Here is a 26,597-nt window from a genome sequence, read left to right on the forward strand (position 1 = left end):
GCTTAACTCTTCTCCAACGATGACATAACCCTGACACCAGGACAGAATAAAACATGAGAACTTTATAGATCAACCATACTCAGGAATGCATATGCAAAAACCCTACTTGAATATTAACAAGCTAATTATCAACAGAGCAAAAACCCCACAGAATAGAAGAAAATATTTACAAATCACATCTCTGACTATGAGTTAATACCCAGAATATACAAACCACTCTTAAAACTCAATTGAAAAAGAAAAACACCCAAAACCCAAGCAACCAAATTCAAAAATAAACAAAGGACCTGAATAGGCATTTCTGCAAAGAAGATATACAAACGACCAATAAGCACATGAAAAGATGATCAATATCCTCAGTCATTAAGGAAATGCGAATCCAAACCATAGCGGTAAACCACATCATACCCAATTAGGATGGCTATTATTAAAAAACAAACAAACAAGCAAACAAACAAAATAACCAGTGTTGGAGAGGATGTCGAGAAACTGGAACCCTTGTACATTCCTGGTAGGAATGTAAAACGGTGCAGCCGTTACGGAAAACAGGACAGCGATTCCTCAAAAAGTTATAGAATTGCTATGTGATCCAGCAATTTTACCTCCAGGTATAAACCCAAAACAATGGGAGCTGGGGTTCAAACCGATATTTGTATACGCATGTTCATGGCAGTGTTATTCACAATACCGAAAAAGCAGAAACTAGCCAAAAATCCAACAGATGAGTGAATAAACAAAGTCTGTTATATGTTTCTAAAGACATATTATTCAGCCCTAAAAAAGGAGGAAGTTCTGAGACAAGCAACAATATGGACGAACGCCGAGGACTCGATGCCGAGTGCAATACACCAATCACAAAAGGAAAAATGTCGGGTCATCACTTACAGGAGGTTTCCAGGCATCAGCTGCGTAGCGACGGACGGAGGCGGGGCGGTTGCCAGGGCCTAGGGACGGGACTGGGAGAGTCACTGTCAAACCGGCACAGACTTCCGGTTTGCGAAGAAGCGACAGAGCCGCAGGCGGGTGAGGGGGGGGCCGCCCTGCGACGTCCGAGTACGGAGTGATCACTGACGTGCTCGCAGAAGCTGGGGTCAAGCCCGCTGTTGTGGCTGCAGCTCCTGCGCCTGGTGGCGTTGCCCTGAGCTCCCTTTCCGCCTCCCAGCAAAGAGAACCTCCAAAACGGTATAAGCTTCAAGTCTCAGAAAAGCTGTCTCTATCCCTGTGTCCCCGTACCCCAACACAGGGCCTTCCTCAGACTCTGCAGTCCCATTTTTATAATCCGCGTTCTTCCACATGTGAGCCCCACCCCCACCTCAGCCTCCTCCTTCTCAAGGAGACGTGGGAATCAAGGCAAAGTTCACAAACCCCTCCTTTGTTTCTTCCTGGCATCCTTGCATACAACGGCCCCCTCACCCTCCTCTGGGCCCGCAGGCCTCACGGAGCCACCTGTCAGGGACTCCGGCAGCGACAGGCCTCCATCTGCTCCCAGGTGAGGTGGGTCAAACCTGGTTGCCGCCCAGGGGCGGGGGGGAGGGGCGGGGAGGAAGCCTTGAAGCCCACCCAGCTCCCTACCCCTTCCGCTGGCACCTGAGCCCAGGGCGGGGACAGGGGACCCCAGGAGCCCCACAGAGGGTGCCAGCGAGGTGTTTACCTGGAGGGGGAGGAGGCACAGCCTTGGGCCTGCTGCCCTGGCGCCGCCGGAGCTCTGGAGCCCGCAGGGAGCTAAGTCCGACCATGAGGCAGCGTCTCATTCTCAAACTACGTCACCTGTGCACGGCGCCCCGCCCCACCAGCTCGTGGGCACCTGCCTGCCTGCAGGTGGTGGAAATCAGGACCTCAGTTCCCACGAGGAGCTCCTCTCTGCCCTGCAGGGCCCTCCACCCTCCGCCCTCCATGCCCCCTCCAGGGCTCCCTAGGCCAGGTGCTGGCCCGGAGTTTGTGCTAAGGGAGCCTCTTGCAAGGGGGCCTTTGTTTAGGCGTGGGGGCACTGCCTGCCGGGGTTTCTGGGCCCGCCGAGGTCAAGGGCAGCCTTGCAGCGTGCAGCCCTGAGCGGGTGGAGTGGGCAGCTGGAGGCTGGGTGAACCGTGCCTCCTCCCGCTCCAGGTAAGCTGGGAGGCCTCCAGGGCTTCTCCCCAGGAGCAGCCAGGTTTGACCCACCTCACCTGGGAGCAGATGAAGGTCACTTCCTGAGTGCCTGACCCCAAAAACGTCGGAGAGGGAGTGTCCAGGTGGCTCCATGGGGCCCCCCAGCCCCGAGGAGGGTGAGGGAACAGGTGCGAGGCTGTGGCTGCCTTTGGGGCATTCTCTCAGGTAGCGTGGAGCGGGAGGGGACTTTGAGGCGCAGAGGGAAGCAGAGGGAGCCCAAACTGAGCCTTAGTCCCAGGCAGGACACAGCCAGGCTGGAACCCAGCTCTCCCTGCTCAGGGCCAGGCCTCTCCTGGCTTGGTGGTCCAGAAGGCTTCAGGCCCACCGTGCTAACTTTTGGAAAGCTCCTGGGCCTTGAGGGGCCAACGGCAGCAGCCAGCAGGAGCCACTCCCGACCTCCAGGGCGAACGGCTGACCGCAGAGGAGTCTGCCCAGGCCCCGGGGGTGGGGGGGTGGGTAAGGGGGACAAGGGGCGGCAGCACCAGGCTTGGCACGGAAACCCACGCACAGCGAGGGCCCGGTGTTTGGTGCCCATTCGGTGGTGGCTCCACAAGGGTCATCTCTCCATTGTCTTCCCCTCCAGAGACCTCACAGCAATGACAGGTCAACCACCTTGCCCTTCCTGCTCCGTAGAGGGCTGTGCCCACCTCCTTGGGAATCTGGGCTTGCTCTCTGTCCTGTCTTCTCTGAACTCACCTCTCCGGGCCCCAGAGATGAAGCTCGAGGGCTCCGGCTGCAGAGGCGCCACGGCGCAAAGCCAGCCCTCCCGCACGGGCCCTCGCTCACAGACGCGGCGCTGGCCCACTGTGCGCACTCAGAGAGTAAGCAAAACGGGTGCCTAAAGTCTCTGTCTCCTCACTTGGGGCCCTGAACCAGCTTTGCTCCTTCCCTGGGTCCCCGTCCCTGGCCCATCTGGCACCTGGACACTCACCCAGGCCCACTGGACCCAGCTCCTCATTTGTGTGACCTGGGTCAACCCTGCCTCCTACTGGGGCTCCGGGGCTCTCCCTGGGTAGACAGACACCCCTGTCGCAGTTGCACACACGGAGGCATGCTTGCCCCCACCCCTGCCACCACAGCAGCAGCACGCAGGCGCAGACACAGGGCTCCAGGGACACAGGTGTGCTTTATTACTTAGTTCCCACACATGATGTCCTAAAGCCCAAACCAGACCAGCCACCTGCACACGCTGATACGTCACAAAGAACATGCCACGGTGTTTCCAAAGGCACAGCCCTGGGCCCGAGAGAGCACAGCTTCTGCTGCCCTGAGGCCCGTTAGTTCTCGCCCCCACCTCCTCCTCCTCCCAGCCCTCGGTCTCGGGAAAAGAGCAGACACCACCAGGACCCAGGCCCACCGGTCTCCGGCTGAGCTCCAGGGCAGTCCTTTAGCCCTTCCCACGGCCCCGATGAAGAAAATAAGGCACAGTTGTGAGGGGGGAGCAAAGCCAAGATACGGAGCTGCAGACGGGGGTGCTCAGGCACAGGTCACAGCCCCTCGCTCGCCTCGCCTCCCCCGAGACCCGCTCCCCGGCACTCTGGCCTCGGGCAGGCAGAGGTCCACGCCAGACGGCCTGGGGCCTGGGAGGCCTGTCCTCCCCACGGTGTCTGGGAGTCGGGGGCAGGCCACGCAGCTCCCACTCCCTTGCCCACAGTCCTTGGGCCAGCCCCGTGCTGGGTGGAGCGCTGGTCAGCCCGGCCGGGGGGCTCAGTTCCGGTAGCTCTTGAGCAGGTGCCCCGCGATGACCAGCCTCTGGATCTCGCTGGTGCCTTCGTAGATCTCGGTGATGCGGGCGTCACGGTAGTGCCGCTCGGCCGGCATCTCCGTCACGTAGCCCATGCCACCCAGGACCTGAATGGCCTAAGGGGAAGAGCAGGGGCTCAGGAGGGAGAAGAGCCCCCGGCCTCAAGGAAGGACAGGGGGAGGATCAGCCATGTGGAAGGGTGGGCCGGGGGAGGGGTGGCGGACACTTCTCCTCAACCCCGGCGCCTCGCCCGGGCACCATGTCCATGCACCACGTCCATGCACCAGGGACACTCACCTGGTGGCTGATGTCAGTGGCGGCCTCTGATGCAGCCAGCTTGGCCATCGCTGCCTCCTAACCACAGGGGACAGTGGGGTCAGAAGCTTTCCCTTGCAGGGAGCCCCTAGCACCGGCCCCTGGGCGGCATGCCCAAGGACTGGGACCCCACCTGGACTGCTCCCTCAGGCCCTCAGCCCGCCAGGGGGCCCATGACGGGGTGGGGGGGGACCCTTTCCCACAGGCACCTTGGTGAAAGGCTTCTTGTTATCCTTCAACATGGCAGCGCGCCAGGTCAGCAGCCGGGCGCTCTCCAGGGCCAGGGCCATGTCCGCCAACTTGAACTGCAACAACCAGGCCCCAGACCCCCGGTCAGTGGTTGCCCCTCCCTCCCTCAAAGGACTCGAGGGAGGAGAGGCGAGCACGGGAGCAGTGAAAGCGAGTGCCCCCCCTCCAGGGCCCACGCTGGGCTGCTGAAGTCTCCACCTCGTTACCTGGATGCCCTGGAGCTTGGTGAGGGGCGCCCCAAAGGCCCTACGGTTCTCGGCGTAGTTCACAGCACAGTCCAGGGCGGCCTGGGCGATGCCCAGAGCCTGGGCGGCAATGCCAATGCGGCCCATGTCCAGGGTTTGCTGTGGGGACCGCCCGGTCAGTAGTTGGCCAGCTGGGCCCCAGGGCCTCGACCCAGGGCCCCCACTCCCGCTCCTGGGCTCACCATGGCTATCTTGAAGCCCATCCCCAGCTCCCCCAGCAGGTTCTCCTTGGGTATTCGACAGTCCTCAAAGATGAGGTTGGCCGTGGACGAGGCCCGGATGCCCAGTTTGTCTTCCTTCTTCCCCAAGGAGAGCCCAGGCGTTGGCATGGGAACCAGGAAGGCACTGATGCCCTGAAAGAACAGAAAACCCAGGCAGTGATTTTCCCAGAAGCTGCCCCAGGCGACGCCCCTCACCAAACCACACCAGACACCAGCCCCAGCCCTTCCCTCCACTCCCCAAAGGCCGCCCTCTGCTGGCTCCTCCAGGAAGGTGCAGGCACCAGCCCCAGGCCAAGGGCAGGCAGGGGAGGCAAAGGGAAACCCCAGGGTGCCCCGGAGCAGAAACTGCTCCATCAGGCCAGGGAGACCTGGATCTAGAAACTACGAAATGACTGCAGCCTAGAGGCCTCCCTGGCCCCGTCTCTGTCTCTGGGGTCCCCACCTTGTTATGCAAGGACCTGTCGGTGCTGGCAAAGACCACCGTGGCAGAGGCCTCCCAGGAATTGGTGATCCAGGCTTTGGTGCCGTTCAGGACCCAGGAGTCACCCTCTGCCCGGGCGGTGGTGGAGGCGGCTCCCGCGTCACTGCCATTCCCTGCCCCATACGCAGACTCAGAATGCAGGGCCACCTCCACCCCCGGCCACCCAAGGGCACCGCTGCCAACTCAGCAGGGAACCCAGCCCCCCGGCCCCGGCTGGTGAGCACAGCCAGGCTCTGAAGAGTCAGGGTCTGCCCCCCCAGGAAGCTCCAAGGCCACCCAGCTCCCAAAGCGATCAGAGCAAAGGGGGAGGGGTCGAGGCGTGCTGCAGCCGCGCAGCTTCAGGCCAAAGAGACCCCAGGGCCGAGCGTCCCTCCCAGCCCGGCTGAGGTGACCGCCCAGGGGGGCACAGGCCCCAGCTCCTGCCTCTCCCCCAGGGGCAGCCGGCTCCAGCCTGACTCAGTCACCCTGATTCTGAGGGGAGGGGGCAGGGGGACGGCTGTCCTACTGCAGCACCTGGTTCACTGAGGGCAAAGCAGCCAATCTTGTCGCCACTGGTGAACGGCGTGATCCACTTCTGCTTCTGCTCCTTGGAGCCAAACTTCAGGATGGGCCCCAAGTAGAGGGACTGTGGGGACAGAGGGGAGAGGTCAGAGGCCTTCCAGCCCAGGCACACCTTCCCGCCTGTGGGCCCCACCGAGAGGCCTGCTCTCTCCAGAGCCCGAAGGACCCAGTCCAGAGGAGGCCAGAAGCTGGAAACCATGGTCCTCATGTTGGGACTCGCGCCCACCCCCCGCCTGCCTGCCCATGGGCCCGGGGCCGGGGGGACTCACGTTGTTGACACTCATGATGACGCCGGTGGCGGCACAGCCCCGGCTGATCTCCTCGATGGCGATGGCGTAGGCCAGGTAGTCGAGGCCAGCACCGCTCAGCTCCTCCGGCACGTCCATGGCCAGAAGCCCCAGCGCGCCCATCTTCTTCACCTGGTCTCAGGGAAGGAGGTCGCAGCAATGGCAGCTGGCAGCCGGTGCCCGCCCTCAGAGCCCCAAACCCTCCTGCCCCCAAGCCAGTGCCTGTGGCCCCACCCACCCATCCACCCCAAGATCCCTGAGTCCAACGCTGAGACCCAGCCTCAGCAAAGGCATGAGTGACAGCACCGTGCACTCGAGCCATCCTGTCCCCACACTCCGCACTGGCTCATCACCTGTGTCTGCAGCCACAACCATGGAGAAGGCGGAAGAAGGAACAGGAAGCCTTCAGGAGCCTCCAAGGTGAGGCGCATGGCAGCATCATACCACAGTAGTCTTCTTTCAGTCCCTTGAGCACACCGCGCACACCCCCTTCCCCACCACAGGGCCTTTGCTCGTGCTGCTCCCTGTGGGTCATGACCTTTACCAACTAGGTGTTATCCACCTCGGCCCTCACTGAGTCAGATCCTGTCATCACACACTCTCGCTGGGCCTGTGCCTCTCTGCTGTGCTTCTGCAGCAGGAAGGTCACCTACCATTGTGCTCATATTGATCAAGGTCTTTCTCCCTGCCCACGAGGGCAGACTGTGTGTCTGCTCACTGCTATGTTCCCAAGGCAGCGAGAGAATGAATGAACAGTAAGAGCTTGGGATTTCTGACGTGGAGTAACAATAACAATCATGGCGAACCATCAAGGGCCTATGACATGCCAAAGCCTGCCTGGGTGCCTTGCACTCTTCCGTGCAAGTCTGTCTGTGAGAACGGTGCTGAGTCAGCCCCCCGTCACCGGTGAGGAAAGCGGAGCTCAGACCCCGTGAGTGACGCAGCTGGGACTGAAACCGGGCGATGATGCCAGGGTTTTAACCAGCTCAGCACACGGCCCAGCTCTGCCCTTCTGACCCAGAACAAACTCCTTACCCTCTGCAAGCCTGCTTTTCACCCGAGAAATGTGGCGCCCAGCAGAGCCGACCTGGTTTCAGGAAGAAACAACTGAAACCAGCTGCCTCTGGGAAGCAGGGCTCCAGCAAGAAAGTGGTGTCGATTTTCACCTGCCCTGATTACAGATTTAAGATGTTCCTGATGGCGTTGGCGACAGAAACACCTATCGGCTGCCTCTTGCACACTCCCAACCAGGGACCTGGCCCGCAACCCAGGCACGTGCCCTGAGCAGGAATCAAACTGGCAAACTTTTGGTTTGTGGGATGACGCCCAACCCACTGGCTGATTCTCTTACATGCCCTGATGGGGGATTGAACCCAGCACCTCGGCGTATTAGGACAATGCTCTAACCAACTGAGCTGCCCAGCCAGGACCAGCAGGAACACCTTAACCCTGCAATCGCAGATGGACTGACACAAATGGAGGGAGGACACACCATGGCAGGGGAGGGACTTGGACCAGAGTCTGGCAGGAGACAGACTTGGGTGCAAGCCCTTGCCCTGCAGCTCATTGGCTGCATGACCTCGGGCATGTTTTCTAGCCCTCTCACCAGCCTGAGTTGCATCAGCTGCTCCTTAGGGCGTACAGCACCAGCACCTTCACCTCGTGGGATGGCCATGGGGAACAGATGAGAGAACATTTTCCAAGTCCCAAGGACAGTGCCTAGCACATGCCAAGAAGCTTACATTTTGAATATTATTATTAACGCAATGCCTGCCACATGGTAAGCATGTCAACCATTCACCATTATTATTGTTATTCCAAAAGTTCAGTCCTGCTACAGACCTCATTCTGGACAAGGGAAACTTCCAGAGCCTTTCCTGGGTCCCCAGACCTGCGTTAGGGTTCCTTGACTGGAGTCTCAGTGTCCCTGGCTGTCACTGTCACCACTCACCCAGGAGCTGAGGGCAGACCTCCATCGTGTACGGCTGAGGTTGGTGCTCTCACCTGAGCCGCTGGGAAGCGGTGCTCCTTGTCCAGCTTGGCCGCGATGGGAACCAGCTCCTTCTCAGCAAAGTCCCGGCATGTCTGGCGCAGCATCTGGTGTGTCTCGGGCAGCTCCACAGACTGGTAGATGGTGTGTAACGGACGGCAGAGAGCTGCCAGCGGGAACAGTGGGGGTCCGCGGAAGGGGCACGCGAGGTCTTATACAATCATGATAACAGTGACCCACTAACTCACTGGTTCACCACCAGGGATGGTTTTGCCCCCCCCCCCAAGGGACATGTGGCAATGTCTGGAGACATTTTTGGTTGTCACAAGTGCATGGGGAAATGGTATGGAGAGACTAAAAACAGGGACGCTGCTAAACATCCTAACAATACACAGGACAGCCCTCACGACAAAAAATTATCAACCCAAATGTCAATCAACAGTGCTGCTGTTGAGAACCCCCACAGTAACTATTGACAACGCTTGCCAAACACTTCTCATACACCCTCCCACTCGGTCTTCAGTACAGTGCCGCCGAGAACAGTAAGGGCGCAGCTCTGTGACCTTAGGCCAGGGTCTGAACTGCACGGAGCCTCAGCTAACATTTAGGGCGGAGGGCAACAGGGTTGAGTATCTGGGGATAGGAGGTTAAAAGATACTAACTGTAGCATTTAGCGCATGGCCTGGCACAGAGAGCTCTCAGTGAGGGTTCCCTTTCCTGTTATTGCCCAGGGCGACTGGGTTTGGCCAGGCAAAGGAAGCCCTAGAAGCTCCAGCTGGAGAGAAATGGTAAGACGGGAAAGGAGGTAACATATACTGGGTGGTGTTACGTACCAGGCACTGTATTAAGTGTTTTACATATCCTGTGATCTAATCTTTACAACTCTGTTTAAGAATAGTAATTCATTATTGTAGTCATTTTACACAGGGGCCGATTGAGGTCGGTGGGGACTGTGTCTTGCCCAAGGTCACAGATTCAGACTGCGGGCTCACTCCCAAGCTTGGCTCCTTTGGAAGGGCTCACCCTGAATCCCACTGGGGGGTGAAATGAGGAGAGAAAATGCAGCTGCAGCCCTGAGACCTGGGCTGGGGGTCGGCGTCTGAGCAGGAGCTGCTGTCACTTTAGCGCCCGACCGCGCAGGCGCGAGATGCAACCGAACTGGCGCAAAGGTCACGCACGCTCCAAAGGGGGGCCCCGCCCGTCTGCTTGGCCAGACCCGGGCCGCGGCGCCGCCGTAGGGAGTCGGAGAACACTCACCTCTGCGGACGGGCCCGTAGGCCCGGGCAAGCAGCGCGGCGCAGGCCATGGAGGACCGTGGGGGCGCACGGTTATCCCCTAGACTCCCTCCGCAGGCAGTTTCCGGCTGCTGGGGGCGGGCTCTAGCCGGTCACGGGCCCCGCCCCCAAGGTCTAGGGGCGGGGCCTGCCGGGCCCCCTCCCGTGCCCCGCCTCCCTTCGTGGAGATACAACCAAACAGTCCGGTGTCTGTCGGGTCTCAGAGGTAAGGTCCTCGTACTTTTTCTTCGTTTTTCTCTTTTCCTGAGCTACTATGGGAAAGGCGAGTGGCAGCTGCGGGCACTACGCTGACGAGAGCTGTCAAAGTCTCCCAGTTGCTCCGGCATGCAGTTGGAGATCCCATGGCTACTACCAGCCCTTGGCTGGGTCCTCATCCGTTCTTAATACACTTCCATGGCTGGCCTATGGAATCTATCATAATATCCAATTTCATGGCCTAAAAAGCTCTATATCACACCCGCCCCCCGCTCCGGCCTCATGGCCGCCATTCCTTTTCTGTCTTGGCTCCGGCCACACGTGCAGCGTTTCTCTTAGACACCTAGCCAGTTCGAGCCTCAGGGCCTTTGTCACCCACCCCTGTTCTCTTTGCTGGAAGGCTCTCCGTTCGGATCCCACTCACCGAGGCCTACCCTGACCCCAGGAGGCTAGTGTTGCTCCCCACACACTCTCTATCCCATGGTTGGCTTTTTATATAATTCGTGACACTTAGCCTCCGAAATCTTATCGAGTCGCCCAATAGTCTGTGAACCCCAAGAAGGGCAAAGGGTCTAGTCTTGCTCTGGTGCTTGATATTACCCCCAGAAATTGTGAATGTGGAGGGGCACTGCCACTTCCCTGTGCCACTGTGGTTCCATCTGTCTCATTCCCAATATTGCCACGCATTTGGTCCTCAGCATCCTCTTCAGGATGCCTTCACGCCGCCCAAGAAGCTGTGGCAATGTCACCTGTCTCACAAGAGTTTTCCCCAGGCACACGTGAGAGTCAGACTTCCATGCCCTCCCAGGCACCCACACATCCCTCCTGCTGCCTTTCTCCCCTCGTAACTCACCCAAGCATCTTTCCCCGCACTAACCCACATGCCAAAAATGGTCTTCCGCCCCCCTTCCACCATGTGAGGACACCAAATTTGCTGGTGCCTTGATTGGGAACTCAACCTCTACAACTGGGAAGTAAATTTGTTATTAAAAAAATTTTTTTTGTCTTCTGCCAAAATCTTCCTCTACTTCCTGGAGATCAGTCAAAAGATACAGCAAAGTTGTTAATATGTTACCTCTTATTTAAAGAAAGGCTTAGGCCCTGGCTGGTGTAGCTCAGTGGATTGAGCGCAGGCCTGTGAATCAAACGGTTGCCAGTTTGATTCCCAGTCAGGGCACATGCTTGGGTTGCGGGCCAGTTCCCCACTGGGGGACACATAAAAGGCAACCACACACTGATGTTTCTCTCTCTCTCCTTCTCCTCTAAAAATATATATATATATTTTAAAGATTTTATTTATTTATTTTTAAAGAGGGAAGGGAGGGAGATAGAATCAATGTGCAGTTGCTGGGGGTCATGGCCTGCAACCCAGGCATGTGCCCTGACTGGGAATCGAACCTGCAATGCTTTGGTTCGCAGCCCGCGATAAATCCACTGAGCTATGCCAGCCAGGGCATAAATAAAATATATTTTTTAATGAAGGTTTTTTTTGTATGCAAGTCACTTGACTAATACAATATTTTTAAGATTTTATTTATTTTTAGAGAAGGAAGGGGAGAGAGAGAGAGCGAGAGAGAAACATCAATGTGCAGTTGCTGGGGGTCATGGCCTGCAACCTAGGCATGTGCCCTGACTGGGAATCGAACCTGTGATGCCTGGTTCGCAGCCTGCGCTCAATCCAGAGCTACACCAGCCAGGGCAAATATTTTTTTTTTAAATGAAAGGCTTAGCCCTGCCTGGCTGGTGTGGCTCAGTGGATTGAGTGCTGGCCTGCAAACCAAAGGATTGCCAGTTTGATCCCAACCAGGGCATATGCCAGCTGACCAGCTCCCCAGCTGGGGCACGTGAGAGGCAACCACACATTCTCTCCCTCTCCTTCCTTTAAAAAGATAATAAAATGCTTAAATTTAAAAGAAAGCCTCCTCTAGTCCACAGTACTTTAAAGCCAAACAAATTACTGTCTTTGGCAAATGCTCTAAGGTCTTCTCCACCTTCCCGTCACCCCACAGGGCCATGAGCCCTGGGGGAGGAAGGTGGGAGAGGAGTGAGTGGCGTTTATGGACAGAGGCCAATGATTGCTGCAGGTGCCCCAGACCATTTAAACCAGACGTATTTTAAAACTGAATTGTTAGCCCTGGCTGGCGTAGCTCAGTGGATTGAGCGCGGGCTGGGAACCAAAGTGTCCCAGGTTCGATTCCCAGCCAGGGTACATGCCTGGGTTGCAGGCCATAACCCCCAGCAACCACACATTGATGTTTCTCTCTCTATCTCCCTCCCTTCCCTCTCTAAAAATAAATAAAATATTAAAAAAAAAAAACTGAATTGTTGCCCTGGCCGGTGTGGCTGTTGGTTAGAGCATCATCCTGTCACTGAAAGGTTGCAGGTCTGATTCCCTACCAGAGCACACACCTAGGCTGCGGGTTCAATCCCTGGCCTGGGTGCGTGTGACCCCTGGGTCAGGACGTGCAGGATCCCTGGTCCGGGCGTGGACAGGAGGGACCAATCGATGCTTCTTTCTCACATCAATGTTTCTCTCTCTAAAAGCAATGAAGTGTCCTCAGGTGACCATAAAAGTTTCTTTTTTTTTAATAAAGTGAATTATCTGTGACCTTAAACACTGACATACATTCCATGTGAAAGGTGTACAAGTTCTCCAGGACAGATCCGCGGAAGAACTGGCCACAAACACCAGGGGTTTGAGGGAACTTTTTGGGGTGACAGAAATGCCCTGTATTGTGATCGTGATGGGGGTAATAAGACTGTATACATTTGTCAACCCTCATCAAACCGTACTCTTAAACTAGGTGAATTTTACTGTAGTCAAAGCACACTTTTTAAAAAAGATTTTATTTTTAGAGAGAGGGAGAGAAACGTTGATGTGTGAGAGAAACACCCACAGGTTACTTCCTCAGGCCCCCAACCGGGGGCCTTTCACCGGCAGGCTGGTGCTCAATCCACTTAGCCACACCGGCCAGGGCTTACCTTTTAAATATGCATAGAAATTTTGAATTCTCGAAGGCCCCCAGCAAAATAAAGCAAAATGATTAAAACCAAAGCCCAACACCATTCCCCAATCACCCTAAAGCAGCTCTGTTCAAACTATGTGCGGAAGGGCCACCCTGCCCCTTACCTGCTCCTCCAGCAACTGAAGAGCCCAGTCAGGAGACAAGCGAGTCACATACTGAGAAAGTCTTTCTTTTATTTCTGTCTCTTGTGGCAAAATAATGTTTTATACAAATAAGTCATCTAGTTTACTTTGGGCACAAAGACAGCGAAAACTGGAGTGAGGGAGAAGGCTGTGCCACAGCGGCTGGGGCTGAGCCTTGCCAGCCCCTCCCCAGCAGATCTTCGCGCCAGTCAGCCAGCCAGCCCTGCTCCGCTGTTCCCACGTGCGGCCGAAAGGCGGAGACCGACAATGTCAGTGTTGGAGGAGAGGCAGCAGGACTCCGTGGAATGTGCTACTGGGGCGTGGGAGAAACAGGACGCAGAGCCGGGTGCTGCAGCCCACGCTAAGCCGTGAGAGAAGCACGCTCCCTGTTGGGAGCGGGAGCACACCAAACCTTTCCCTTCCCTCTTCTACTGTCGTCTCTCCCCTGTTTGTTGCACTCACTGGGCAGCACCGGGTAACAAAGTACGGAGGTTTCAGGAGCACAATCCCACCACACAGCACCTGCACACCCTGTCCCGTCTTCTGCCCCCAGACACCTTCCTCTCTCCCGAGGCCCTGCTCCGGCCTCTGGAATGTGTTTCCCGAGCCTACACAGCCCGGCTGGCTCGCTCCTGCCACCTCTGTTAACACTAAATGAACCTGCTGTTGGAATTTGGAAAAAAGGGGGGAGTTTGACAAGTACAACCCCACCAGGCACTGCATCATGGGGAGGAACTTCGGTAGTTACGTGACACGTGAAAGCAAACACTTCGTCCACTTCTGCCGGGGCCAAGTGGCCATTCTTCTGTTCAAATCTGGTTAAAGTGAACTGCACCACACCCCAGTGGTCCATCCCAAAACGAGGATTGCAGCCTAAATTCCAAATACCAGAGACTGAAATCTTCAGCCTTGCTTAAAGGAACACCTTGATCTTGAACCTTTATTGTGTTTGTACAGGGCATTCCCTGTACTCCTCTGTTGGTTATAACACAGTTAGCAAAACAGAAAAAATAAAAACGAATGAGGTCCTTAGGTGAAGGGGAAAGAGGAGGAAGGACAGACCAGGTCACTGGTGCTTCTCACAGTCTGTGAAAACAGAGTCACAGGAAAAACATACGTTCACAACTTTGGTGCCCCCGCATGATCTTCTGTAAAGCAAGGGAAATCCGCCCCGTGGCTCAGATGTTCTGCAACACGGAGTGCATCGTGACGGTTCAGAGACCAGGCTCCCGCACCTGGCCCAGCGGCGCCCTCTGTCAGGAACTCTCGTGCACCTGCAGGGAGTCTGTGCTGATTTTTAAGACAGACGGCCCCCATTCCCCAGACCTTCTGGTGACAATGACCCCCAGAAAAAAGTGATTTTACAGAGGAAAAAGAGAGCACCCTGGGAGCCTACCAGGGCGGCAGAACACGCTACGTTAAGACTTGCCCTATCCGCCCCTTAGGCACAGCCTGTTAAACCCACTCCACGGTGAGCTCCACTTCAACTGGAAGAAGTGGCAGATTCCCCAGTCACTGCCATTTCGAGAGTGACTATGATCAGACCCGACATTCCCAAAGCACTGCCCTTATCTGGGAATCGGAGGCCCAAGGCGGTGGGTGTCTTCAGGCTGCACCGCCTTCTCTGCAAGGCAACGTCGAGCTGACGCGTGTTGTTAGTTCCTCTTTACTCTTTAGAACACAGAACAAAACAAACCGGGACCACCTCTGGAGCAGCTGGGACGTCTGGGGCCAAAGGCTTCACAGGAAAAGAGAGGCTCCCTCCCAGGAGGTTCCAAGGCAGAGGGACAAGAGCAAAACAGGCGAGGAAGGGGTGCAGGCAGCGGGCCCGTGGGACCAGGCGGCCCACTGGAATGTGCTCCCTCTGCGAGCGGCCTCTCGGATGCCAGGCAGCTCTGAAAAGGGGGCGCGGGCTCCCAAGCGGGGCGCTTTCTCCTCCCATCGTATCACCCACAAAATAATGGCTACCAACAGTCCGATTCCTCGCTAACTTGGCTTCCTGTTCTGACTCCACTTTTGATTGGTTTAGATGCTTTCAGAGAAAGCGTGACTTCCAATTCTCTCCCCAGTTCAGATACAAAATTTCAAACTCACCCTGGTTAACACCCCAGAGTGGTAATGCTTCTCGAGAGATTTCCTGAGTAGCTGGACGCAAGGATCCAGAGTCTCAGGTAGAGACCACCAGACCTTCAGGTGCAGAAGATGGCAAAACCCTGTGGTGCGGGGCAGTCTGAGCACTTGGCCTCAAGAAGGTCTCCAGTGAGACTAAGGCCACAGGGGAAGAGGACGCGGCACTACTCAAGCCTGCCGCTCTGCCCTGCCGGCCCTCCTCCACACAGAGGCTAACACTGCCAGTGAGAGCCGTGGTACACAGGGCGCAGTCTGCCCTGGGACAGTTTCAAGACATGCTACTGAGCAGAGCTCTGGGCAGCTCCAGAAACCACATTCTAGGTGCTTATTAAGGATCAAATAGTAGACGTTCTCCCGATCGGGCTTCTGTACAGAGGGGCTATTCTGAAGCCCGACAGAACCATGTGCTAGAGGGGCCACAGTGAAAAACAGCGCGGGAGCAGTGCTGATGTCCGCCGCCAGCGGGGAGGGACCGGGGCAGGGAGCCTTCCCCAGCAGCAGATGGGACAGAGCCCCGAGTAAGGCACCTGGGTTTGCAGTCGGCTCCAGTTCTGAGATGCCCCGGTCTGCAGGGTGCCCGGTGTCCTCCTTCCCTCAGTGGCTGGATCCAGTCTAGTCTCACAGGGCTAATCCAGGGCTTTCTCGGAGAGAACGCCATCAGCACCTGGCACAGCCCAGCCCCTGGCCTGGCGCAAAGCACTGGGTCGAGGTTCAAGGCCACCCACGCTCTAGAATCCAAACCAGGAGCATCACTGGTCAGTGAATATGGGGACTCTATGGCCGCGTGCTGGCCCCGCTCCCTGGCCCCACCACACGGCCTTCCTCCCAAGCACTTTGGGAAACAGCTTTCCTGTCACCGTCACTGTGACAGCAACAGTGACTATTACTACATAACTGGGACCTTCCTACAGTTATTGATACTTTCCTATGACTGCTAAATCCTGGCCACAGCAACAACCTTCCGGGACTCTGGGTGGACCATCCACGGCTCCCGCAGTCAGACAGCCGCAGGGAGAGAAGATGAGCGTGTCCCACAAGGGCCTGAGGATGCAGGTGCTGGGCTGTGCAAGGAGGCTTTTCTGGGAACACACCTCTCTGACTCACCCAGCTGAAACAGGCTGAGGGCCTCAGACCCCAAAAGGCTGGAGGATCAAATACGCATTATTTAGATCAACCCGGCAGGATGGTTCTATAAACTACATCAGTAGAAAGGCAGATAGAAAAAATCCTCCTAAATAGGAAATCTACAAAGTTTTAGAGGCAAAGCCCCATCAGAAGCCACTCCTCCAGGCTGTGCTGCAGAGAAAATCAAAAGCCTCCTTCACACAGCTGCTGGTTCGTAACTACACCAGCCCGGACACGAGCCAGATTCACCCTGAGCGCCTGAACTGCACACTGTCACAAGTCTTAACCGCACATCACACATGCTGGGACCACCACTGACACTTTATAAAACCTCCCATAAGGGAGCCTGGAAATGGAACAGAAAAAACAAAAACAAAAACGACGCCGCCTGCTCGGGCCTTGAGAGATACTACTGTTCCAAGAGCCAAACTGACATTCTATTTCCGAAGGTGCTCGAACGTCAGGAGCCCAGAGAAGCAGCGTGAGCTCATCTCTCCCCTCGAACAAGCGCAGGAAGGCACTGCCAGGCCGCCACCGCGCCGGAGCCCCAGGGGCCGGCTGAGGACCCTGGAAGCCAGAGGGGTGAGCCCGCCTCCCCAGAAAATGGATCTTTCAGTGTGGGCAGCCGTACCCAGCCCGACTGCCTCACCTCTTCGCACCACTCCCTCCCCCCATGCCCTTTCAAGTTTCTTTCCAACTGGTTTACAACTATGCACAGGCTGAGGTCAGATTGTGCTGATGGCAACACAGGAAATAAGAGGAGATGCCTGCAAGAGGCCGACCCTGCGGCCTCCCACAGCGCCGGGAACCTACAGAAGAGCCACTCACCTGCGGGCGGGCCGGCCGGCGCCTCCTCGCCCGGGCGCAGAGACCCAGGCTGGTCAGGACAGCCAGTTGGCAGCTATGACTACGTGATAATAAACTTTCTTTTTTATCTGGATTCCAGGAACCTTAACCTAACCTTTTACTTTACTATACAGTACCTCTGCGACCTAAGGGGCAGGGCAAAAAGGGAGGAAAAAAACACTGGGGAAGGAAACACAGTGCTGCTCGGCACCTCTCTCGGAGCACAGGCAGCTGCCGCCCCAGCCTCGGCTTCCCGGGGCCAGGTTCCAGGCGTGCGCTGCCACACAGCAGCTTTAACCACTTCCGTGTGCCGGGACCACGGGCCGCAGCACAGCGCCCCCCAGTCCAGGCCCGCAGCCGCTACTGGCCTCCGTTATAGGCATAATCGGCCTTGTTGTGCATTATCAGCTTGTTGTCAACAAAGTAGAAGCTGTCAGAACGGGTCTCGTAGGGGTTTTCAATCATCAGACGAACTGCAGGACATGAAAAGGAGAAAAGCAAAGGCTTAATATGTGAGTCTGCCCCATGGGCTAGGTGGAAAAAAAACTCAGTACTCCCTCTAAAATTCATAAGCTGGTCCTTCCAGAAAATGTGGGTACACTGCCCCAGAACAGTGAGGTCAGAACAGAGAGAGCCAGCCCTTGACAGCTGGAGAGAACTGGGGACCACAGAGGGCTCGAAACTGAACACGAGGCCCTGACCGGGTGGCTCAGATGGTTAGAGCATTGTCCCTATACGTCAAGGTTGCAGGTTCAATCCTGGGTCAGGGCGCACACAAGAAATAACCAACAAATTCATAAATAAGTGGAAGAATACAGTGATGTATGTTTCTTTCCCTCTCTTAAACAAACAAACATGATACCACTTAAACACACGGATGCGATGAATCTCTGACCTCAGTCATCCCCCGCCTGGGTTCTGCGCCAGCACTCAGTGGAATGTGCCTGCCCTTCTGCCAACACGGACTACAGCAACTTATTCACTCAGTGTTTCTGGTCTGTTCCCCTGACACTCTGGTCCCAACACAGAAAGCTGTGCCTCACTGTGCTGCCGCCCACAGGCACCCCTGGCAACCAGAGGGATCCTCGCTGAACACAAGTGCAGGGGGAGAAAGGGCAAGGTGCAAAGGGCAAGGAGCCTTTTCCAGAAACGGCTCAGGGCATTAACTCAGAAATAATCCAGCAAAAGGTCTGTCTGTCCTGAGATCCAGATTTAAATCTTCTGTTTGCTCGGGCAACTGCCCAGGCCTCTTTCACCATGCTGGAAAGTCAAGATAGCTGAACAGTCACTACCTCTGACCAGTTTGGAGTTAATTATTACATGCTATTTTGAGTCCCCTGGAGGAAATGTTACTTTTCAGCACAATTCGAAAAAGGTAATTGATTGTTTAAAATTTTTGAGCCTACCCAGGCCGAAGTTATTTTGTTTACATAGAATGTTACCCTCTATACTCTTCTAGCTTATGCGGTTTCAAGAGGAAAAGTCATAGTTGCCTTGGGTAAACTTGAAATCCATTATGTTCTCTTGCAAGTCTACAGATTCCAGCCCATTTCAGGGAGCAGGGCTCAGACCACGACCCAATGCGGTCATAAACACCCCTCCCCACGCCTCAGCTATCCTCGTTTTCCCCGGGACCAGCACCGCCACACTAGTAAAGAGTACCTGGTTGTCAGAATACGACAAATTTAAGGACCCACGACTGAGAAAACTAGTCAGTATAAGTAAATCCTTCCCTACAACCAAGCAAATTCTGCCATTATACACAGATCCCACTCACATCCTCATTGCTCTGCAGCAATTTCCCGTCATGACTAAATGAGGAAGCGAACCTGAGAGCTAGACCGAAGCCGTAGAAACTGAAAAGCCTGATCTGCCCTGGCTGGTGGGGCCCCGTGGCCCGAGCGCCGGCCTGCGGACCGACAAGTGCGGCCGGTTCAACTCCAAGTCACGACACCTTGTGCTCGGGCTGCGGGTCAGGTCCCCAGTTCGGGGCGCAGAGGCAACTGATGGCTGTTTCTCTCCCTCTTTTTTGCCTCTCCTTTTCCCTCTCTTTAAGAATAAATAAATATAATCTTAAAAAAAAAAAAAAAGCCTGTTCTTTCCCTTTCCGAGGCCCATCTCTTCCCTCGCCCCAGCTGCTCTCTCCGGTGCCTCCCCCAGTTCTTGCTCCATGCGACTGCGGGATCTGCCTTCGTACGACATTGCTTCCACGTGCTCCTCTTGCTCCGCCACCTCTAGCAGCTCCCTGCTTCCTGCTGGCTCTACTCTAGTAGTCCATCTAATCAACCTTCTGCTTGCAGGGAACGGGCAAGAGGAGGTCCTCAGGCCTATGATTCCATTTCATTTAGCCCCGTGTCATGTCTAGCTGTGACTAAGGAAAAAGTCAGAGTGCCGAGCAGATGCCGAGAACCCAGCGGGAAACCACGGCTAACAGTGGGTGGGGGAGGCACTCTATCTCACCAGAGTCCCAGGAATTGTCCGGCCTCCTCTTATCTCCCTCAGCCACACTCTTTCCCACAGCAGGCATCTAAAAGGGATGTCCTGTGTTACTAAAACCTTCCATGCTCCCACACGGGCGGTGACAGGAGCCACAGGAAATGAGAAGCCTGGGGTCAAATGACCAGAGATGCATCATGCCACTATCTCCCTCCTCTGCAAAACGAGGGCATGGGACCAGGTGGATTTCAAGGGTCGTCCTTCTGGCCCGTGCACCTAGACTGCTGTGCCCGCCAGGGGATACGTACTGACATCCTCAGAAAGCTGGGGGAACTCATAGATATGTTCACACGTGTTCCTGCTGCTGGGAATGCAGAAGCCGAAATCAAAGTCAAAGTTTTTCAGCAAGCGCTCCCGGAAATAGTGCCGTTCGATCATCCGGAAGTTTGACACAGGTTTGTCTCCCACAGTGAACTCCACCCTACAAAATAAATCTCTGTGAGCCCCACTGTGTCCCCCCCCTCCTCCCCAGCCAACCCAACAGAGAACATTCTCCCCTGCAGACACGCAGATGCCCCACCCTCCGGAAACACCGGTACTCACGTGGCCCCGACCGTCCGCAGCCGGAGAAACGCTGGTGTGAACTGGTATCGGACGAAACGCCCTGCGCTGATATCCACATCTCCCCCTTCCTCCTCGTCGTCCTCCTCGTGGTCTGAAAGTGGGCAGAGGCGGGGCTTAAGTGCACCGTCTCTCTGAACTGCGCAATCGGTTAACGGCACTAATACCAACAGCGGGGTGGCTGGCATTTGCTGTGCGCTTGTTACATGCCGGTCCTGTGCTACACGCTACAGAGAATCCTCACAGTTGCCCTGTGAGGTGTTACTATCACTTCCATGTTACAGATCAGGAAGCGCAGGCCCAGAGAGGTTAAGCATCATGTCCCAAGTCCTCCAAACAGGGAGCAGAGAGTGGAATCCAGGCCCCTTTGGCGGAAGTCCTGGGGACCAAGCTGACGCACTGGCCGCTAGCGGAAAGAGTGAGACCACGACAGCTGCAGCTCGTCGAGAGGTCCCCTCGGAGCGCACAGACATTTCTGACCGCAGCAAAGGCAACCCCCCGAAGAGTTCTGTTCTTTAAACGGAAGACTCTGACCTACAGCCTCGGAGTACTGTACTTCCGTGGCCTAATGACTGTTCCAGGCCACACCGGGCCCAACGGGGACCTGGGAAAGGGGGAAGCAGATTGGCAATGAACCGATGTGTGGGACGAGAATGGGGGTCCACAAGGGTAGTGTCGGTCTCTAGTCCAGTCCATTCCTGAACCCAGGAAAGATCTGCAGGATGAATTGGAAAGCCATCCCATTGTGAACAAAGATAGTTCCCTCTAGCAGCCACCCAGCGTCCGGCAAGGACCTTTTCTCTAGGTCTAGGCTGAACATGGGTACAACGTGAGAGGTGCTTCTAGCGTCGAACATCTCTGGCTGTGACAAGCCCAAGAGCAATGGGCCACCAGCACGAGTAGGGCCCGCACCCAAAGACTCTGGAGCCCCGGCCCCAGCCCTGTGACCCAGAGAGTCACCCAAATCTTCTCAGACCAGGTGCAGCTGGAGGGACTGCCTCCCTGCGAGCACACTCCAAGTGAATCCAGACCCTTAAAGCCACAGACTGGGCGGTTAAACAGCAAGGCCTAGTTATAGTGTCTGAAGCAGACATTTTGGAGACAGTTCAGTTCCGTACCGAAATGACTATTCTGAGCCCAGTTTAACTCAAATCCACACATGGGAAGTGGTTCCAGGGTCCTCGAACCATCCTGAGAACTAAGACACGTGGTTTAGGGATGTGAACGCCAGGCCCAGGACCCTGGGCCCTGACCCTCCGCACAAACTGCGTGCCCACAAGCTTGAGCCTTACGTGCCTCGGTCGGTACTCAATGACACAGCATAAAGAATACTGGGTGGCGTGAGGAGACCACGGCTCTACCCTTGACAATGCAGTTAACCTGACTGAGCTGAGACTCTCAGGAAAGTCTTTTGACTTAACAAATTTACAAGCTCTTTCTGAGTAGCAAACCAGATGAGAAAAGCTTTGCAGAGAGATATGTTAGTACAGCTCCCGGTTGATACTCCGAAGGGTTATCTGTGCTGGTGTCCTAAGAACTAGCTCCAGGGGGCGCTACATCTCCAGTGATGCGCTCCGAAGACAGTGTGGTCCAGCAGCCGGGAATGAATCACCCTGCAACTGCATCACGAGCACCGGAAGGGACTATTCAAGGCTGATTTAAGGAATCCCTAGTAGATGGGTTCACAGACCCGGCTTTATGTTCGCCCAGAAGATGGTGGAGATTAAAATCCAGACCAGGGCTTACTGGGAAATAGGAGTCACTGTTTAAAGGAAAGAAAGTGAGACGCCAGATGAAACTGCCTCCTGATCTGGACCAGAATGCGCAGTATCACCTTTCTAGAGTGTCCGCAAGACTCAAGGCTCAGGTGAGCTGCTCTCGTGACAGTTTAATTTCAAGGATTCCTTTCCTAAGTGAGGGCAATACGGTAAGCTGAAAGAGTACAGGACCTTAGGAAAGTCACTTGGAAATTCTGGGCCTGTTTCCTTTATCTGTAAAAGGGAGAGAGTAACCCCTCCCAGAGGCGTGAGGGTGACACGAGTGGAGACAAACAGAAGGCTGTGGAACACAGTCACCTGCACCAACAGCAGCCTCCCAGCACAGCCTCAAACCAGCACGCCCGGCAGCCGCGGCTTCAGGAAGAGGTCACGGAAGTAGGACACGCCGAGTCCATGACACAGGATGCGGCAGCACACAAAAACTCAAGCTCCGAAGGCCTTGTGCCTGTCACAATACAGAGGCCTACCTGAAACACAAGGTTTGGCGATCTCAAAAAGCACGGTCCCTGTCTCCAGGTCTCGAATTTTGAAGCGGGTGAAATCAATACTGTAGATGTTGTCTTCCGGTTTACACAAATAATCTGAAAACGAGAGCGAGAAAGATCAGTGCCGTCAACTAATTCTCCAAAACGACCATTCATTCATTTCTCAAGTTTTGAAGCAAACTCTGGTTTTTTTTCTCACACAATTCACTTGAGATATATACAAAAAAATTTATGTTATAAGGAAAAGTTGCACGTGAAGAGAGCTAGGGGATCCAAGAAAAAAAAAATACCATAGATGTGGTATGGATAAAAGATTATCATAACACTTTTAGAAACAGGAGTAAAAAAAGATTTTCTTTGGAAACACCTCAAAAATGGCGTACAAATCGTTCATGATCTATCAACTTGGATGTCATGAATGAGAATTTTTTTACAATTCATTTAAAAATACCTACGCTAATCTTATGGCTAACAAGCATTTGTTTGCCAAAGTACCACACAGCAGAGATCAGTAAACTTTTTCTGCAATGCGCCAGGTCACAAACAATGAGGCTTTGCAGCCACTCAGGCTCTGTCGCAGCTACTCAGCTCTGTCACTTAGTGCAGAAGCAGCCACAGACCACACGTACGTGAGTGAGCATGGCTGTACTGGAGTAAAACTATTTATGGACACTGATGTATAAATTTTATAGAACCACGTGTTGCAAGACATTCCTTCCCCGCTCCCCAACTCTTTAAAATGGAAGAACCATTTTTAGCCTGTGGGTTATACAAAATCCAGTGGCCAGATGGTGGGCCACACCTACACAGGTGGCAGGGCAGATTTGGTGGTGAGGGCATTAGGCCAACGTGAAGTAAAGCCCACAACTACCAGAGCAGCTACTCAAAACAGTATCTATCGATCACAGAAAATTTCACTGATTTCTTTCTGCAGTAACTCCTGACAGCATCTTCTGCACAACTCACTGGGGCACTTCATCTTATTTCACCTGTTTGTTAGTTGTTTCATGTTTTACCACATGTCTCTCCATCCAGTAAGATGGCAAACTTGACAGCTGCTGGTTATTCTGTGACTCCTAAGAAGGCTGAAATCAGCTCCATACTTTTAGAGGGCACTCACTGAATAACCTGCTCCAGTGTCCGGTGGGGCTCCAGGGGCTGGACATCCTCCTGCCAGCCCAAAGCTGGCCAGTTCGATTCCCAGGGTCAGGTCACAGGCCTGGGTTGCAGGCCAGGTCACCAGTTAGGGGGCGTGAAAGAGGCACAACGATGTTTCTCTCCCTCCATTCCCCTCTCTCCAAAAACAACTAAAAAAATTTTTAAAGGTTTTATTTATTTATTTTTTTTAGACAGAGGGAAAGGAAGGGAGAGAGGGAGAGAAACATCAATGTGTGGCTGCCTCTCAGGCGCCCCCAACTAGGGACCTGGCCCGCAACCCCGGCATGTACCCTGACTAGGAATGAACCAGCAACACTTTGGTTTGCAGGCCGGCACTCAATCCACTGAGCCACACCAGCCATGGCTAAAAATTAAAATCTTTAAAAATAAATAAACAGTTTGCTAAAGGAGAACAGATTTTAAGAAGAGTAACAAAATCCAAAGGTCACCAAGCTCTGACCTATGGCTTTCTCCAGTGAGCTGCAGAGCACCGACCCCAAGCTGCCACACAGCACCTGAGTGTCTACCAAGACTGCTGCTCAGGCTGGGCCTGGGACCGGCCTAATTCACCGCTGATATCAGGATAAGGCAGGAGCTTAAAAAGACCAGGCGATGAGCACTTCTTTACTTTCAGAGTCAGAACAGAGGCAGCTTTTTCACGTTTCAATGAAAGTGAACAGCAAGACCTTCCGAAGATCTACTCAGGCATGCAAAGGCCAGTCCCAACCCAAAAGAGTGATGAAAAATGGGAAATCAAAATATCCAGAATCGAATTAAAACTATTTTAGGAGATGGGAATTTCCTTTTATACAGTCGGGACAAAGCCCCCCCCCCGCCCCCTCCAGACTCCCACCCCCAAATCACTGGGGCAGCCACCTGCCGCCCAAAGTACCAATAAGCAGCCCCGGGCTGACGACTAAAGCGACTCAGCAGGTAGTACTACTACAGCAGCCTCAGGTCCGTGGCGGGAGCTGGTGTTGCAGGGGCGGAAGGCTGGAGGGGTGGGGGAGGGGCGGGGCAAGCAGGGCCTAACCAGGTGACTGCAAACTCTTGCAGGGAAGTAACAAGAGAAAGGACATTACATCAGGGCTTGGCGTGGAAGAAAACTGAAAAAGAGAAAGAGACCCGGGTTAGGGGGTGGGCAATATATTTCTTCCCATCCTCCCTTATATCATTGAAAAGGTGTAGGATGGTTACATTTTTCTGCCAGAAACGCATTTCTGAAACTCTAATTCACTCGAACAAGTGTCAAAAGCAGGATTGCATTTAAGATACTGTACAAAAACGGAAACTTTATTATTTTTAAGCTGTGGTACTGTTTTAAATTTGCATGAAATGCCCCGACAATGTGTTTGAGGAAGGAAGAGCCCACCTGCACACAAAGGGGCAACGCTTGCGGCCACAAGAGGTAGGGGGCCGAGGCGGACTGGGAAGGGGGGGAGGGGCTGGCAGGGGCCGCACGGAGGGAAACGGAGGGAAACGCAGAGAAAGCAGGTAGGGTCTGGGCTGCGGGAGCTGCGAGGAAGCAGCGTGAGGCGGCCGGCTAAGCGGGAACTTCACCGATGGCTGGGGGGTTCCCAGGATGGGGGGTCTGGAGGCTGCGGTTAAGCTAAGGGGTCCCCTACGCAAGCAAGTCCAGCTGAGAAGGGGAACGGCCCAGCCCGAACGGCGGACAGGCTCAGGGGGATGCCGGCAAGCTCAAGAGGAACCCCTTCCCACCCCCGCCTAGGCGGCGGTGGGGAGCGCAGGCCGGACCCGACGGCGCTGGGGACAGCGCGGCCTGGTGGGCCGGAGGGGAAGGTGGCAGGGCGGACCCCGGGCCGGTCGAGCGGCGAGCGGCCGGCTGCACCGCAAACTGCAAGGGGCCCGAGTCCCAGCGCGAGGGGAAGGCGCGGCCGGCCCCGCACTCACTCTCGGTGACCCGGCTGAGGCGCAGGACGTGCTCGGGCCGGATGGCGTCCAGGGCCAGCAGCTCCTGCTCCGTGACCGCTGCCCCGAGGCCGTCGTCGGCTGCGTGGTGGGGCGCCTGCCGCCGCGCCTTGAGCCTGTTCAGGACGCCGCCGCCTGCCTTCTTCTTCTCGTCCTTGTTAGCCACCAGCCCCCGGGCCCCAGCCGTCGACCCCGCGCCCGCCGCCTTCGGGTTCGAGCCGCTCATCGCTCCGCCGCCAAGATGGCCGCCGCCTCCAGGGCGCCGTAACTATGGAGAGCGGGGGCGGGGCCGGGCGGACCCCCCGCAGGGGCGAGGCGGGGCCGGCGGGCAACGGCGGCCGCCCTGCGCCAGCCCTGTTCCAGCCAGGTGGTGGGCACTGGGCGTGTCTGCGAACTTAGTACTTCATAGCCGATCAGGTCCCCAAAGTCACCCCGGATGTTTTTTTTAAATACCTCGTACGGTCATATGACTGTCACACAAGTTGTGGACAAGGCCTCTTGAGAAAATGTGTTTTTTAAAAGATTTTATTTATTTATTTTTTTAGACAGGGAAGGGAGAGGGGGAGAGAAAGAGAGAGAAACATCAGTGTGCGGTTGCTGGGGGTCATGGCCTGCAACCCAGGCATGTGCCCTGACTGGGAATCAAACCTGCAACACTTTGGTTCGCAGCCCGTAATCCACTGAGCTACGCCAGCCAGGGCGAGAAAATGTTTTTAAATCTGTAGCACACAAAAGTTAAAACAGTACTTGCTATGCAAAGGCAGCTTTCCAATTAGATTGTCATTGCCAACCCCTACTGTGCCAGACTTCAGGCTAGACACTGGGCTGGGCTACACGGAATATAAAATGAAGGAGGTTAAGGATTTGAGTCTGCCTTATTCACCACTGTATTGGGTAATGGGTTCCCAATAGTGATTACTGATTGGGTGAATGAATAAGAGAAGGAAAGCCCTGCTATGGAGAAGTTCCCAGTTTGTTGGGGAAGACCGTGAAGTACCTAATTCATCACGTGGCCCTTCCTCTGGGCCAGCCCAGTAAGTATGAACCAGGGGACAAACCAGAGTGTTGACGGCTTTCAGAGGTACATACAGCAAAGGCGCTTACCTGAGTGCACAGGAGGGGGCTGGGGGATCAGGAAGAGGCTTCACAGGAGTGACCTCTGCACTGAACCTTGGAAGTTAACCACGATTTCACCAATGGGAGGTAGGTAGGG

At 55.2% G+C, this 26,597-nt stretch overlaps 2 protein-coding genes and 1 pseudogene across 3 annotated transcripts; all 3 read right to left on the reverse strand.

The window, feature by feature from the left end:
* Positions 1–3,252: 3,252 nt before the first annotated feature.
* ACADS (acyl-CoA dehydrogenase short chain) lies at positions 3,253–9,652 on the reverse strand. 2 transcript variants are annotated; one of them, XM_045845569.1, is made up of 10 exons: positions 9,496–9,652; positions 8,253–8,404; positions 6,231–6,380; positions 5,914–6,025; positions 5,362–5,513; positions 4,881–5,051; positions 4,660–4,797; positions 4,414–4,509; positions 4,187–4,243; positions 3,253–4,005 (listed from the first exon to the last, which is right to left on the reverse strand). In XM_045845569.1, the coding sequence occupies exons 1-10, from the start codon at positions 9,542–9,544 to the stop codon at positions 3,853–3,855; spliced, it is 1,230 nt and encodes a 409-aa protein (XP_045701525.1). In that variant the 5' UTR covers positions 9,545–9,652; the 3' UTR covers positions 3,253–3,852. The 2 variants fall into 2 exon arrangements, with proteins under 2 accessions (XP_045701525.1, XP_045701515.1); XM_045845559.1 differs by having other exon boundaries at positions 8,253–8,449; positions 9,496–9,614.
* Positions 9,653–9,782: 130 nt separating this feature from the next.
* Positions 9,783–9,905, reverse strand: LOC123823747 (annotated as a pseudogene).
* Positions 9,906–12,907: 3,002 nt separating this feature from the next.
* On the reverse strand, positions 12,908–25,660 carry UNC119B (unc-119 lipid binding chaperone B). The gene is made up of 5 exons (XM_045842678.1): positions 25,367–25,660; positions 22,280–22,393; positions 20,017–20,128; positions 19,722–19,894; positions 12,908–17,450 (listed from the first exon to the last, which is right to left on the reverse strand). The coding sequence occupies exons 1-5, from the start codon at positions 25,608–25,610 to the stop codon at positions 17,338–17,340; spliced, it is 756 nt and encodes a 251-aa protein (XP_045698634.1). The 5' UTR covers positions 25,611–25,660; the 3' UTR covers positions 12,908–17,337.
* Between the last annotated feature and the right edge of the window lie 937 nt (positions 25,661–26,597).

This window comes from Phyllostomus hastatus, unplaced genomic scaffold (genome assembly GCF_019186645.2).
Source record: "Phyllostomus hastatus isolate PE091 unplaced genomic scaffold, TTU_PhHast_1.1 phas_contig_1162, whole genome shotgun sequence".
NCBI classification, from domain to species: domain Eukaryota; kingdom Metazoa; phylum Chordata; class Mammalia; order Chiroptera; family Phyllostomidae; genus Phyllostomus; species Phyllostomus hastatus.

Excerpts from the sequence above, each read along its gene's own strand:
- ACADS (XM_045845559.1), bottom strand. The coding sequence starts at position 9,544 with ATGGCCTGCGCCGCGCTGCTTGCCCGGGCCTACGGGCCCGTCCGCAGA. Across the intron at positions 6,381-8,252 it reads ACCGCTTCCCAGCGGCTCAG|GTGAAGAAGATGGGCGCGCT; the intron begins GTGAGAGCACCA and ends CCCTGAGACCAG. Across the intron at positions 5,514-5,913 it reads CTTTGCCCTCAGTGAACCAG|GGAATGGCAGTGACGCGGGA; the intron begins GTGCTGCAGTAG and ends CGTATGGGGCAG.
- UNC119B (XM_045842678.1), bottom strand. The coding sequence starts at position 25,610 with ATGAGCGGCTCGAACCCGAAGGCGGCGGGCGCGGGGTCGACGGCTGGG. Across the intron at positions 20,129-22,279 it reads CGCCAAACCTTGTGTTTCAG|ACCACGAGGAGGACGACGAG; the intron begins GTAGGCCTCTGT and ends GCCCACTTTCAG. Across the intron at positions 19,895-20,016 it reads CTGCGGACGGTCGGGGCCAC|GGTGGAGTTCACTGTGGGAG; the intron begins GTGAGTACCGGT and ends TTTATTTTGTAG.